This window comes from Prinia subflava, chromosome 8 (assembly GCF_021018805.1).
Source record: "Prinia subflava isolate CZ2003 ecotype Zambia chromosome 8, Cam_Psub_1.2, whole genome shotgun sequence".
NCBI classification, from domain to species: domain Eukaryota; kingdom Metazoa; phylum Chordata; class Aves; order Passeriformes; family Cisticolidae; genus Prinia; species Prinia subflava.
The window spans coordinates 20,957,905-20,972,773 of record NC_086254.1 but is presented as its reverse complement, the minus strand read 5'-3'; the positions used below and the strand labels follow the sequence as shown (position 1 = coordinate 20,972,773).

The 14,869-nt window shown below is 62.1% G+C and overlaps 1 protein-coding gene across 1 annotated transcript; it reads left to right on the top strand.

The window, feature by feature from the left end:
- Window positions 1–4,363: 4,363 nt before the first annotated feature.
- FZD2 (frizzled class receptor 2) lies at window positions 4,364–6,779 on the top strand. Its single transcript, XM_063404058.1, has one exon. The coding sequence runs from the start codon at window positions 4,935–4,937 to the stop codon at window positions 6,606–6,608; it is 1,674 nt and encodes a 557-aa protein (XP_063260128.1). The 5' UTR covers window positions 4,364–4,934; the 3' UTR covers window positions 6,609–6,779.
- The last annotated feature ends 8,090 nt before the right edge of the window (window positions 6,780–14,869 follow it).

Genomic DNA, 14,869 nt, shown 5'->3' with positions numbered 1-14,869 from the left:
GCTGCCTTTTCATGCTGGCTCCTCTGCGCGCGGGCTTGAGCGCTCTCAATGCCGGCGCTGGCAGGAGATGTGTCGGACAAGCTGAGGGGATCCCTCCCCCGCCAGCAAGGTCAAGGTGTGCTTAAGCCACTTTTCCTGCACCCGCCCCGGTGGATTCCGTGCCCCACCAGCACCGGGGGGTGGCTTTGGGGGATACTGCTGCTTTGGGGTCTCACTACCCCGAGGGATCCAGGCAGCCAGACCCATATTGTGGGGGGGCCATCCCCCAGCTTGTCACAGCCAGTCTCGGGGTCACCCACCAGCCCCCTGATCCAGCTGGGGACCCTCTGTGGTCCTTGGCTAAAGCTGTGCCCACTGCCTGCCTGGCTGCCCTCAGGGCAGGGGCACCGCAGGGCTTGGCTCACCCCACACACACCCCAGGGCTCATCTGCCCCCTGGGCAGTGCTGCTCACAGACCCCTCCCATGCATGGAGCCACTGCAGACCATCAGAGCGACCAGTTTAGACCAGTACAAACCAGGCCTGAGCACTACTCTCCCTAGCCCACAGGGTAGGGAGCATGGGTGTGTGTGCCTGTGTGGGTGTGTGTGCCTGTGTGTGTGTGTGTGTGTGTGTGTGTGTTTGTGTGGGCACTCGTGTGCCTGTTCATGCCCAGGCACGCGGGGGCCCCACAGTGCCCATGCTCGGGACCCTGTGTCACTCCTGTTCCCTTGGTGACAGACCCCCGTCCTCTGCTGGCACCTCGCACCCGCCGCCAGCCAGGGCCTTTGTGCCTGGTTTTAATTAGAGGCTCTTAAGTGTGAAACAAAGCCGAGGGCAGGGCCGGGGGGCCCTTCCCTTCCTCTGCACTCCTGGGGGACCCCTGAGGGCCCCATCCTGCCTGGCATTGCTTGCCACAGCCCCTCCATTCCCCACTTCTGTTTTGCCATCCTCTATGCCCATCCCTAAGGGACACTTGCAAACTGGTGCTGCCTCTCCCTCAAAGTACTGCCCTTCAGAGTGGTGCTGGCCACCAGACCTGCATGGGGCCATGCACAAGGCCTGTGCCAAACATGGTGCCACCCCCAGTGTCACCCCAGGGTATCTGTCCCCAGAGAGGAGGCTCAGAAAGAGGCCACCAGCCTGTGGCTGGGCTAGGGTGCTGCTGGGTGTGACATGGGTGTTCCCAGCTGTGTCCCCCATCCCTGGCTTTGGTGGGTGCAGGGAGGATCCTTTATAACACTACAGGCACCCTGGCACCTCATGGTACCAGAGGAATCCCAGGGAGGGGGGCTGCATGGGCACCATGTCCTGCTCCACAAGGGACACAGACTCTTGGAGATGGTGGTACCCAAGGGGCTCCCCCTGGGGGCCCTTGGATGCTGGGAGCAGGGGACTGGCAACACTGGGTATCCACCAGCATCCCCATGTGCTGTACTGGGATGAAATGGGAGTGGAGCAGTAGGAGGATGGGGACTCCTGGGTGGCCCTCACCCTGAGCAGCTCTGGAGAGCTGGGGGGAAGAGCTGGGTTTGGCCCCATACTCCCAGTAAAGCTCAGTCTGGGCAGCACCCACTGAGTGCAAGGGTTGGTCCTTGTCTTCACAGTGTCCCCTCCACCCAGGACACCAACCCCAGACCCCCCTGGGAAGTTTTTGGGAGGGGGCAGCACCCTCTACCACCCCTCATGCCCCTGGCAGGGCGTGGGGATGGGGCTGGGTGCCTGGTGACAGGGACACATATCAACAGGATTCCCTGGCCACCCTGAATGTCCCTGTGAGGGGACACCCCTGAGCAGGAAGGACCGCACTGGCTGCTTCCCTGGGGTGTTTCCTGACACCTCCAGTCCATCCAGGGGCTCCTCTCAGGGCTGACTGGTGGGTCTGCTGTGGGTTTTGCCCTCCCCAGGAGGGCTTGGCACCTACTCTGGGTGGAACCATGTCCCAGTGTGTCCCTGGAGGCTCTGGGGACTCTAGTCCTGAGCCACCAGCACCCAGGAGGACAGGGAGCACGGGGACAGCCTCTGCAACCCCGTCTGGTAGTGAAATCCCCCTATCTCCGGAAGGACGCCAAAATCTGAAGTGTTTAGGAAGCCAAGATCCACGTGGCTGTGCAGACACCCTTGCACCCCTCTGTCCCTGTCCCGGTGAGCTTGGGGGACACGGCGGGGGTCACCCAACCAGACCCTGCCGCCACAGGGCCGAGAAGTGCTGCGGCCAGAGCAGCCACCCCGCGTTCCCACTGCAGCGGGGAGCGGGAATGGGAGCAGGAACGGGCCGGAGGCAGCGCTGGGCGGCCTCGGCCCCCGCCGCCGGCGCTGTGCCAGCCTCTCTCCACCGCCTCCCGCCCGGGGCCACCGGGCACCCACCGACCCCGGGCGTGCCCGGGGGCCTAAAGACAGCAGCCCTGGGTGCCCCATCGAGGACAGCCGGCCTTGGCTCCCATCTCACCGCCTCACCCCACAGCACCCCCGGAGCCTCCGCCATCCCCGGGAGCGGGGAGAGCCCCCGCCAGCCCCGCCGGGACACCAGGCACGTCCGGGCCGGGGAGGCTGGGGGATAGCGGGGGCCGGCAGCATCGTGTGTCCCGTCTTTCCCCCCCAGGCTTTGATTTTGGAGCCCCCCCTGCCCTTCCCCCTCGGCCAGGAGCCGCAATGGTTTCAATTACGCTGTGAAAGGCGGTGGGGCCCCCTCTTTTCACGGCAGCCCGGGTCTCCTGCTCACAACAAAAGCTTAAGTTACAGGAAAGGGAGAGAAAGGGAGGGAGAGCGCGGAGGGAGGGAGGGAGGGAAGGGGGCTGCCAGAAGCCCCCTAGCTGCCCAAAACGGAGCGGACGGGGGCAGGGGGTTCCCACCACAGCTCCCCCCGCCTGCCCTTGCCTTGGAAAGAGCAACCTCCCAGTCCTGGTGCCGATATTTGGGGTGATCGCCTACAGTTTCGTTCCCTGATGAGGATCTCCAGTGGGCCCGTCTCTCCTAGTGTGTCTCAGTGCCCCCAGTGTGTGCTTGACTCCCCGGTGTGTCCCATGACTCCTCTGTGTCCCAACACTGTCAATGTGTCTTGAATGCCCCTAGCATGTCCTGGATGCCCCTGCTGTGTCCCAGTGTCCCCTCCTCCGTGTGTTCCAGCGTTTCCCCAGTGTGTTCCAGTCCCCCATAGTGTCCCAGATCCCCCCAGCATGTCCTGAATCCTTCCAGTGTGTCCTTGTTCCCTCCAGGCATATGCCCGTCTGCCTCTGCCATGTCCAAGACCGCCCCCCCGCCCAGTATGTCCCAGTCCCTGCCAGTGTGTTCCAGTTCCCTGCAGCGTGTCCCAGACTCCCAGGCCTCTCCCACTGCCCTGTTTTTGGGGACAGAGGTTCCCTTCACCTCAACCCCAGTTGGGGTGGAAGGTGTGGGATTGGGGGGGGCAAGGTGCAGGATGTTTCCCATCACCCCCTACTGATTTGGGGACACCCTTGGCTGTGCAGTGGCCTTTCGGGGTTGCAGCACCCCAGGGTGGCCATGAGCAACCCATGGGGTGTTGGCACTGCCTGGCTGGCATCTGGGGACAAGGAATGTTGGGGCCAATGCCCCCTGTTCTGGGGGGTGTTGTGGAGGACAGTGGGGCATGGGAGCTAATCCTGCTCCACTGCATCCTAAAGTGGGACCTGGGGACAGTGGGGGACCCCCTGCAGCACGTCAGGGGGGATGTGGATCTTAGGCTGGGGGGAGCAGCCCCACAGGTCATGGTAGGGGGATTAGGGGACATGAACAGTGCAGAGGACACAAGGGGGGCACAGGAGACACAGAGGGGGCAGACGACATGGAGGGAATGCAGAGGCCACAGCAGGGCTAGGTAACACAGTGAGGGATGCAGAGGACACGGGGAGATGCACAGCACTCGGGGGCACAGGGGACATGGGAGGCGCAGGGTACAGGGAGGGGCACAGGACAGAGGTACAGTGAACACGGGGGTTGGCAGGAGGCACGGGGGAGAAGGGACATGGGGGGACACAGGACAGCAGGGCACACAGAGCGGGGACCAAGGGGACACCGGGAGCACAGGGGACACGGGGGGCACAGGGGACACGGGAGGGCCGTTTCTCCGCGGCCCCGGCCCGACCCCACCCGCGGGGGGAGTTTGCACGACTCGGAAAAAGTTTGCGGGGGGGCGGTGACCCCCGGCACGGGGCGTGGCCTCGTGGGCGTGGCCCGTGACCGGCGTGGGCGTGGTGGCCACAGTATTTGAATGTGATTGGCTGAGCGGGAGGGGCGGGCCCGCGGGGGGCGTGGCGCGGTGGGCCGGCCCCGCCCGGCGGGGACGCGGCGCTGCCCCGCACAAAGGCGGCGGGAGCGTCCGGTGCGGCCGCTCCGCTCCCCGCGCCCCGGGACCCCGGCACCCCCCCCCGGCGTCCTCCTCCCGCCACTCTCCCCGCACCACCGCCCGCCCGCGGCGCCGGGACCCGGCACCGGGAGCAGCGGGAGCGCCAAATTCGGGCAGCGGGAGCAGCGCCGCGGAGCACCAGGAGCGCCACGTCCGAGCACCGAGAGCCGTCCCGCCACGCACAGTAGATCGGGACACCGAGAGCCCTCCCGCCAGGCACGGGGTAGGCGAAGAGCGGGCAGCGAGAGCCCTCCGGGCAGCGCCGGGTACGGGGGATCCAGGCTCCGCTAATCGTCCAGGCGGGACCTGAGAGTATCCAGCCGGGGATCGTCCAGCCAGCACCGGGCACGGCAGAGTTGATCCCTGGGAGCCGTCGAGGCAGCACCAGGCACGGCAGATCAGGCCTCCGGGAGTCATCCAGGCGGGACCCCAGCGTATCCAGTCTCCGGGAGTCATCCAGGCAGCACCGAGCACGGCCGATCCGGCTGTGGAAGCCATCCAGGCAGCACCGGGCACGGCAGATCCAGACGGGACGACTGGCCGTCCGGCTGGGTACCGGGCACGGTAAATCGGGGCGCACGGCTCGGGGCACCATGGGCCCCCCCGGCGTGCTGCCCGCCCTGGCCTGGCTGCTGGCAGGGCTGAGCCTGCCGGCGCCGAGCCGGGCCCAGCTGCATGGTGAGAAGGGCATCTCCATCCCCGACCATGGCTTCTGCCAGCCCATCTCCATCCCACTCTGCACCGACATTGCCTACAACCAGACGATCATGCCCAACCTGCTGGGTCACACCAACCAGGAGGACGCCGGGCTGGAGGTCCACCAGTTCTACCCGCTGGTGAAGGTGCAGTGCTCACTGGAGCTGAAGTTCTTCCTGTGCTCCATGTATGCGCCGGTGTGCACGGTGCTGGAGCAGGCCATCCCGCCATGCCGCTCCATCTGCGAGCGGGCGCGCCAGGGCTGCGAGGCCCTCATGAACAAATTCGGGTTCCAGTGGCCGGAGCGGTTGCGATGTGAGAACTTCCCCCGGCACGGTGCCGAGCAGATCTGTGTGGGGCAGAACCACTCGGAGGATGGCGGCTCCCCAGCACTGCTGACCAGTGCCACACCGCTGGCCGGCCAGGGCACCCCTGGCGCCCCCCGCTATGCCACCCTTGACCACCCCTTCCACTGCCCGCGGGCGCTGAAGGTGCCCAGCTACCTCAACTACAAGTTCCTGGGGGAGAAGGACTGTGCGGCGCCCTGTGAGCCCACCCGTCCTGACGGCCACATGTTCTTCAATGAGGATGAGATCCGCTTCGCCCGCATCTGGATCCTTATCTGGTCCGTCCTGTGCTGTGCCTCCACCTTCTTCACCGTCACCACCTACCTGGTGGACATGCAGCGCTTCCGCTACCCCGAGCGACCCATCATCTTCCTCTCGGGATGCTACACCATGGTGTCGGTGGCCTACATCGCCGGCTTCGTGCTGGAGGAGAGGGTGGTCTGCAACGAGCGCTTCCAGGAGGACGGCTACCGCACCGTGGTGCAGGGCACCAAAAAGGAGGGCTGCACCATCCTCTTCATGATGCTCTACTTCTTCAGCATGGCCAGCTCTATCTGGTGGGTCATCCTCTCCCTCACCTGGTTCCTGGCCGCTGGCATGAAGTGGGGCCACGAGGCCATCGAAGCCAACTCCCAGTACTTTCACTTGGCCGCCTGGGCAGTGCCAGCCGTCAAGACTATCACCATCCTGGCCATGGGGCAGATCGATGGGGACCTGCTGAGCGGTGTGTGCTTTGTGGGCCTCAACAACATCGACCCTCTGCGGGGCTTTGTGCTGGCCCCGCTCTTCGTCTACCTCTTCATCGGCACCTCCTTCCTCCTGGCCGGCTTTGTCTCCCTCTTCCGCATCCGCACCATCATGAAGCACGGCGGCACCAAGACGGAGAAGCTGGAGCGGCTCATGGTTCGCATCGGGGTCTTCAGCGTCCTCTACACCGTCCCAGCCACCATCGTCATCGCCTGCTACTTCTACGAGCAGGCATTCCGTGAGCACTGGGAGCGCAGCTGGATCAGCCAGAACTGCAAGAGCTTGGCCATCCCCTGCCCGCTCCACTTCACCCCCCGCATGACCCCCGACTTCACCGTCTACATGATCAAGTATCTCATGACTCTGATCGTGGGCATCACCTCCGGGTTCTGGATATGGTCGGGCAAAACCCTGCACTCCTGGAGGAAGTTCTACACTCGGCTCACCAACAGCAAGCAGGGCGAGACCACGGTGTGACCCCCCGGCCCCGCCGCCCTTCGGCCTGAAATGTTTTTTGGGGGGTGGGGGGGAGGAGTTATTATATATTTTTTATTTTTAGATTTATTAACGTCTAAGGGGTGCCTCTCTTTTCTCTTTGATTTTTTTTTTTTTTGTAATTAAACCTGTAAATAGCATTTGTAAATTTAATTACATATTTCTATTCAAAAATGTGAAAAAAGAGAGGGAGAAAGGAGGAGGAGAGGGAGGGAGAAATAGGAGAAAAAGGAAGGGGGAAGAGGGGAGGGAAAAGGAGGAAAAGGGAGAAAACAGTGGAAAAGGGAGGAAAAAAGAGGGAAAGGAAAGCAAAAAGGAAGGAAAAAAGGAGGAGCAAGGGAAAAATGAGCAGCAAAGGGTGAAAAAAGGAGGAAAGTGAGGAAAAAGGGAAAATGAAAGAAAAAGGAGGAAAGAGGAAGAAAGTGAGAGAAAAGGGAGAAAAACAGGAGAAAAGGGAGAAAAACGGGAAAAGGGAGGAAAACAGAAAAGGGTGGAAAACATGAGAAAAGGGAAGAAAAATTAGAAAAAAAAAAGAGAAGGAGAAAAAAGGGAAAGATAAATGAGGGGAAAAGAGAAAAAGATTTTAGAAACGAGGAGAGAAAAAGGATTGGAAAAAAGAGAAAGAGGTGGGAAAAGGGAGAAGAAAGAGGAGGAAAAGGGAAAAAAGCCTGCCAAGTCTGGGAGAGGACCCTCGGCCTCCTGCTCCCCCCTTCCCACTTCGTCCGGGCCCCCCCAGGTGCTGCTCTGCTGGCCCCTGGAAAAAAGGGTGAAAAAAGGCAAAAAAAGCCAATAACAAGCCCATTTTTTCTCACTCTCCTTTCGAAACTCCCCAAGAAAGTGGATTTTTTCTTCCCCACCCCTTTGCTCCCATGAGACCCTGGGCTGGGGCTACCCCTCCGGGGGTTCTCCTGGAGCCCCCCACTTGGCTGATGACTTTTCCTCCCAAATCACTTTTTGAACAATCCTCCACAAATACAAACGAGTCAAAAAGTGCCAGATTATTCTAGAGGACTTTTTTTTTACCCAAAAAACTCCCAATAATTAAAAATTGTGGGGGTCTCCATGGATTCTGCCGGGCCCCCCACTTCCACCACCCTTCATGGGGATGAGCCAGTGCCTCCCTCCAGCTAGAACAAACCACACTGAAAGAGGAAAAAAGAGACTTTTAACCCAAAAAAATGAGGAATTTTCAGTTTGCAGTGGGAGGGGGGAGCCTCTCCTGTGCCCCCCCGGGAGGAAATAGCTCACATTTTCTCTGGGATCAGGGGTTTGGCTGAGGTGGGCCCCCGATCCCGAGGTTCCAGAGAGAAGCGGGTCCCAGCTGCGGTTCGATCTGTTGGGATTTGGGGGATGCTGGAGGGGGGATGTAGGGGAGTTTTGGCTGGAGGGGACAAGCTCAGGGCGTGGGGGGGGAGTGGTGGAAGGATGGATTTAATCAGCTGGATTTAATTGGAATGAAAAAAAAATACTCTTCCCAAAATGGAGAGGGAGACCTGCCCTCGAAGCGCTGCCCCAGGGGTGCCTCAAAACTGGCCCTGGGGAGCCTCAGCGCTTCTTGTCTCCCTCATTCCAGGGGATTTGGGGATCCCTGGAGCACAAAGAGGGATTGCCGGGGCATTGCGCCATTCCCCCTCCCCCAGCAAAGCCCAGGAAAATCCCAAAACCCCCTTAAAAATCCCAATCCCGCGATGAGGGCGAGGCGGGAGCCGAAGGGGTTAAGGCAGCGCCTCTCCAGCACATTTTGGAAAGGAAAAACTCTTTGGATCCGGTTTAATTTTCCAGCGATGACTTGGAGGGGGGAGAGAAAAGGGGGAGAAACTTATCCAGGGCTTCTTTTCCCCCTCCTCTGTGCTTTGGAGAAGCAGTCTGGGGGTCGGGCTGGGTTGGTCGGGATCCCCCCAGCAGCCCCTTGGCACCCACAGCATCCCCCAGGACACCCCAGCACCCACTGTTACCCCACCCCCGGCCTTGGGAGCTTCTGAAAATGGGAATTCAGGCGGGTGATTCCTGCTCTCTGTGCTGGTGGTGGCACGAGCAGGATGAGCCTCTGCCAAGGCATCAGGGGATCCTCCCTGCACCCCTCAACGCCCACCCAAAGGGTGCCACTTCAGGGGGTCTCCCTTGCCATGGGGGTCTGGGGCCATATCCAGCCCTGGCTCTGGGTGCTTCAGCTTTGGGGTGCTGCCCTCAGGGTCCTGGCTCTGGCTGGAGTGTCCCACTCCCCAAAAAGCAGCTCCCCCCTAGGCTGCTTTGTTTTCTGGAGGCGAAGCGCAGATCACGGGGGACGGGGGGAATGTAAACTCTCCACCCAGGAATGCAGGAGCTCCGAGAGGAGATTTTTTTAAAAGGCATCATGTCCTGGCTTTGGAAAACAGAGCTGGGATCTGGGATTGCCGGGGCTGCTTCTGTGCTCTGGGGGTGCTGAGGGATCTGGGGGTTCTGGGCACCCCACGGGCACTGCTGGGACCCACTGGGGGTCCCTGGCCCCTCTCCCTGGCCCCACAGGATCCTGTGATGGAGTGGGAATAGGAGGAAATGGGCCAGGTCTGTGCCATGTGGCCCTTTCCAAGCCATTTTTGAGGGGGTTTTGGAGGTTTTTGGCTCTCAGGGCTGTTTGCAGCCTGAGAGGAAGGAGCTGGAGGGTGTCTGCAAGCACCATGTCCCCTCTGTCCCTGCTGTGTCATCCCGGGGTTCACCCTGGGAAACACCAGGGACAGGTCACCCCAAAGATGGATCTCACTGGGACTGGGTCACCCGAGGGGCAACTAACCCTGGGTACAGGTCACCGTGGGAATGGGTGACCCTAAGGATGGGTCACCCCAGGAGCAGGTGATCGGTCTCTGGGGAGAGATCACCCCAAACCCAGCTAACCCCAGGGATGGGTCACCCCATGTCCAAGTAACCTTGGGGATGTCACCCAAAGAATGAGTGTCCCCAGGTGCCACTGACCCCAGGGACAGGAGATGAGGAGCACGGCTGTCCCCAGGCTGGTGACCCCCATGCTCCTCTTCCCCTCTCAAGCCAAGTGAAGAGGGAGCAAACGCCAGCAGGTAGAGCCGTGTCCCCGCCCGGCCGTGCGGGGGGGTCCTTTGATGTCCCCTAATGAGCCCCGCTCTGTTTTCACAGCTGCCACCGCCGCGGGAGTCAATTAACGCCCAAAGCCGGCCGGCCCCAGAGCACCCGCAACTCATCACACCAGTGCCACCAGTGCCACCAGTGCCGTGGGGCTCGTGCTTCTGGGGACGGGGACAGGGGTCAGGTCAGCCGTGGGGTGACAGCCCTGGACTGTCCCAGCACAGAGAGAGCAGTGCAGGGAAGGGAGAGAAGGAGGAAAGAACTGGAAGGAGGATGGGCCATGGGGTGTCCCCAGCACTGGTTGACCCAGGCTGTGCTCACTCCTGTCCCCTGCTGCTGCCTGTCCTGTCCCGTGGATCTTGGGCTGTCGTGGCCACAGGCTCTCCTGTCCCCTTATCCATGGGCTCTCCTGTCCCCTGTCCCACATGGGGGCTGTCCTGTCTCCTGGGGCTGTTCTGTCCCCTGTCCCCATGGCCCCCAGGTTCCCCTGTCTCCAGACTGTCCCTCTCTCAGCCTCGGCTCACAGTTCCCTCAGGGCAGTGGGATCCATCCCCCCTGTCCCCTCCCCTGCCACTGCCCCTCTTGTGCTGGTCTCCAGCAGCGACACGGAGGTGGCAGAGGGAGGTGACAAGGCACAGGGATGTGACAAGGGACATATCTTTACTACAGTTCACGAGTCTCCACGATCACTTGGTAGGACAGGTCCTGAGACTTTGTGGGGACATCTCTGGCTGTCCCCACCTTCTGGCTCCGTGTGCCTTCACCTCCACCGGGACAGAGCCAGCAGGGACCCAGGGGACCAGCACCCACTGGTGTCAGCGGGGCCACGGGTGTCCCTGGCCCCCCCAGCTCCGTTGTCCCCGCCGGGCGGGCGCTGGAGCGGGATCTGGCTGCGGCCGAGGCCGAGCCCTGGCCGGACGCCAGCGGGGACAGGCGGCCGGCGGCTGAATTCGGCTCCGGCCGCGCCGCTCTTAAAGGAGACGGAGCCGCCCGGAGCTGCCGGGATGGGAACTGCAGGACGGGACCCGGCACCTCGGGGGGCCTGGCGGGGAGGGTCTCAAGGCAGGCGCAGGGTCCCCACCCCGCCATCCTGCCCAGTGTGTGCGGTGCGGGTGGGATCCATCCCCACCCCTGTCCCCGGAGCCGTGTGGGAACCTGGCTCTGTACAGGGACACACCTGAAGGGTGGGGGAGTGGGGGATGTGGGGCTGCCTCCACACCCCAGCATTGTCCTGGAGAGCCTGGGATCAGTGGGTGTGACGAGCTGTGTCATTCACACTGTCCTCCCCTGGACACAGGGATGCGGTGCCCTGGCTCCATCCTCCTGCAGGGTAGGGGATGGATGGACACAGCTGGATGGGTGTGGGACCCCATCTCCATCCTGGGTAACTTCTGGAGAACCTGGGATGGATGGACACACCCCAGCACCCCTCCTGGAAAATAAGGGATGGATGGACACAGGATGGGTGGGCACGGGCTCCCGTCTCTATCCTGGTGCACCTCCTGGAGAAGCTGGGTGAGCGCGGGACCCCACCAACATCCAGGACCCATCCAGAGAGCGGAGGGTGAATGGACAAGGGATGGATGGGCAGGGATGAGGGGATGGATGGACACAGGGTGGGCGGACACGGATGTGATGGGAGGACATGGAATGGGCAAATGGATGGGTGATGGATGGATGGATGGATGGATGGATGGATGGGTGGGTGGGTGGGTGGGTGGATGGACATGAATGGATGGATGGACATGAATGGATGCACATGTGTGGAATGGGTGGACATGAGGTGGATGGACATGGAGTGGATGGACACGGATGGAATGAGTAGGCACAGGATGGATGGACACAGATGGGATGGATGGACACAAATGGGATGGATGGGTGGACACAGACGGACGGACATGGTTTCCTTCGGTCCCCCCAGGACCCTTCCCTGCCCTGTCCTGCAGGGCTCTGCCCAGGGCTGCCCCTCAGCCACCCGTTTCCGCAGCTGCCCCGGCCGGGGAAGGGTCCGGCCGAGGGGCCCAGGGGGGCTCCGGGGGAGGGTCGGGCCAGGGGGCCCAGAGGGGGTTCTGGGGAGGGTCTGGGCGGGCGCGGGGGCGGCTCCGGAGGCGGCGGCGGCTCCGGGTGCGGGAATGTTTGTGCAGCTGGAGCCGATTATGGGGCGGGAGCGGGAGGGGGGAGGGGGGAGCGGGAGGGGGGGGAGGGGGGAGAGGGTCGTGCAGGGGGGAGAGGGATGTGCCGGGAGAGCAGAGCGTGTGTTCAGGGGGCTCCCCACCTGTGTGGAGCGTGTGTGGAGGGTCCCCAGGCACCCCCGTGCCCATGTGGGGTGCCCCTCACCCCGACCTGTTCTGTCACAGGCACCCCGCGTGTGCCCCTTCCCCACACGTGTGTGCAAACCCCACACGCCAGGGACATGCCAGGGACACGCCAGGGACATGCCAGGGACACGCCAGGGACACATGTTCACACCCTCGGGCTGTGGGTGCCCCTCAGGGGCTGCAGGGGTCACTCCCCCCACACTGGGGGTCCCTGGCCCAGCCCCAGCTCTGTCCCAGTGGGGAGCTCTGGTTCCTGTGTTCACTCCGGTCCCTGGTGATGCCCTGAAGCTCTTGGGGATCACAGCCACAGGGGGCCAGGGAGGTCTAAAGGCCGTTTATTGTCCCTGCCCTGTCTGGATGGATGAAGGAGCCACCACTGCAGGGACCTTGGGGGTGACCCCTCATGCCTGCCCAGCTCGGCCCCCCATGTCTGGTTCTGATTGCCCTTCTGGAAATGGAACAAGAGCAAACCAGTGACAGGGGAAGGGGGGGATGGCACCCTCAAAACAGAAAATTGGGAGTAGCCCCCCCATGGCACCTGGGGCCACCCATCAGAGGACACCCCAAAACTCAGCATCCCCCCATCAGGGTTACACCCCTGCACTCCCAGGACCTTGGTGCTGCCTGATCCCACTCCCTGTTTCCACTGCTTTTACCCCAAAACAGCTGGTTCAGGTTGGACGAATTATTCCCTTGGCCCAATCTCCCACTTTTTATTCATGATTCAATATTTTTATCAGTTGTTGTCATTATTATTAATAAAGTGAAAGAAATCACCCCCCCAGCATGGCAAATGACCTGCTTGCCTTTGCCTGCCTCCTCTGGGAAGGGAGGGATGTGTGGATGGATGGATGGATGGATGGATGGATGGATGGATGAATGGATGGATGGATGGAGGGATGGATGGATGGATGGATGGATGGATGGATGGATGGATGGATGGTGGATGGATGGAGGGATGGATGGATGGATGGATGGATGGATGGATGGGTGGATGGATGGATGGTGGATGGATGGATGGAGGGATGGACGGATGGATGGATGGATGGTGGATGGATGGATGGATGGAGGGATGGATGGACGGATGGATGGATGGATGGATGGATGGATGGTGGATGGATGGATGGATGGACGGACAGACCGTGTCTCTGCCTGTACCACTCTGTGCCACCACACTCACCCTGTGCCCACTGGGTTCCAGGGGTGAATGTGGTGTTCAAAACCTGTTTAATGTTCTTTTTTTGGGGTGGATTCATTAAATCCAGTGGCTGGTTCAGTGCCAGGGTGGGCAGAGTGCCAGGATGTGCCTGGTGCACACAGGCTCCTGCTCATGGACCCTGAAGTTCACCCACAGGTCCCTGGCTTTTCCTTCATCAAAATCCCTGCTCCATTACCCACCTGGAGCCTCCTTTTGGGGCTTTTATGCATCATCCCTCCATTTCTGAGAGTTTTCTTCAGTGGTGTTTGGAGGAACACAGGGCTGGATCCATCCTGGACCTGCAGGATCTGGCTGCCATCAGTGTGATGGGTTGGGCTGGGTGGGTCAGGTCTCAGTCCCAGCAATCCCAGTGTCTGCTCCCCTGGCTTTTCCCACTGCAGGCAGACAGAGGAGGGGATTGAACGGCCCCCTCAGCTCCACAGAGAGACCACAGACCCATTAAACATCATCTGCTGGGCACCAAAACTTGGCTGCTGAGGGGGACATCAGTCACTGCTTCCGTGCCACCTCCCTGTGCCTGTCCCCAGGGCTGGCACCTCCTGTGCCACCTGAGGCACCTCCCTCCACTGTGATAGGACTTCCCAGGAGCAACCAGGAGAAGGGTTCTGGTTTTATTCCCCATTTAATACAAACCCGACCCTTTCAGGCATTAAATTGGCTTTTCCAGCAGCAGAAAGGTGCTGGCCTGGGGGCTGCTCGTCCTGGCTTGCTGGGGACAGCAGCAGGTTGGGGTTGGCCATGGGTGGGTTTGGGGAGCTCAAGGGTGATTTGGGGGGTCGTTATTGACCAGCTGAGGGTGCAAGGCCGGGTTTCCCCCCAGCCCGTCTGTGCCCCTGCTGCCGGCAGCACTCCTGGAGAAGGAAAAAGGGCTGGGAGGGGAGGTGTGAACTGTGGGGGAACACAACGGGAACGGCCTTTCCCGCCGTGTGCGGCGGACAGGATCCTCCTCAGGGACACAGGCACAGACTGCCCTACAGGTGCTATGGCCCTGCTGGGCTCTCCTCCCTTCCCCAGGCTGTCAGGGCCGCAGGAGGGGCCGTGGACCCTCGGGGACTCCCCCGAAGGATACGGCTATCGATGTGGTCCCTACACTCCAGCCCCCTCCTGCACTGGGCCCACGGCTGGGGGATGTTCCAGGTGGGATCCCCCCACGGCCCCGCCCGGCCCCAGCGGCTCTTCGGGTACCCAGGACCCCGCACAGCTCCCGCTGTCCCCGCTCCTTGCCGGGGACGCGACCCCCGCGGGGCCCGCCAGGGACACCGCCAGGCCCCCGGACACGCCCCATGACCGCGCCCATTCGGAGACCACGCCCACAATGACGACACCCTTCCGGTAGACCACGCCCACGTCCCCGGCTACTCTACTGCCTCTATAGGCCCCGCCCCTCCCCGAGACCACGGCCCCTCCCCTCGGCCCTCGCGCCCTTTGCCTGCCACGCCCCCTGGCCGAAGCCACGTCCCCACCCCAGACCACGCCCCAACGTATCAGTGTGCCCGGCACAGACCCCGCCCAAAGCCGCTCCCCTCAATAGCCCCGCCTCTTCGCCTTCGCCCCGCCCCGCCTCGGACCACGCCCACCTAACGACCAAAGACGGCAATCAGGCCACGCCCCTTCCCTGCATCCCGCTCTCG

Coding starts and splice junctions, on each gene's coding strand:
- FZD2 (XM_063404058.1), top strand. CDS start 4,935: ATGGGCCCCCCCGGCGTGCTGCCCGCCCTGGCCTGGCTGCTGGCAGGG.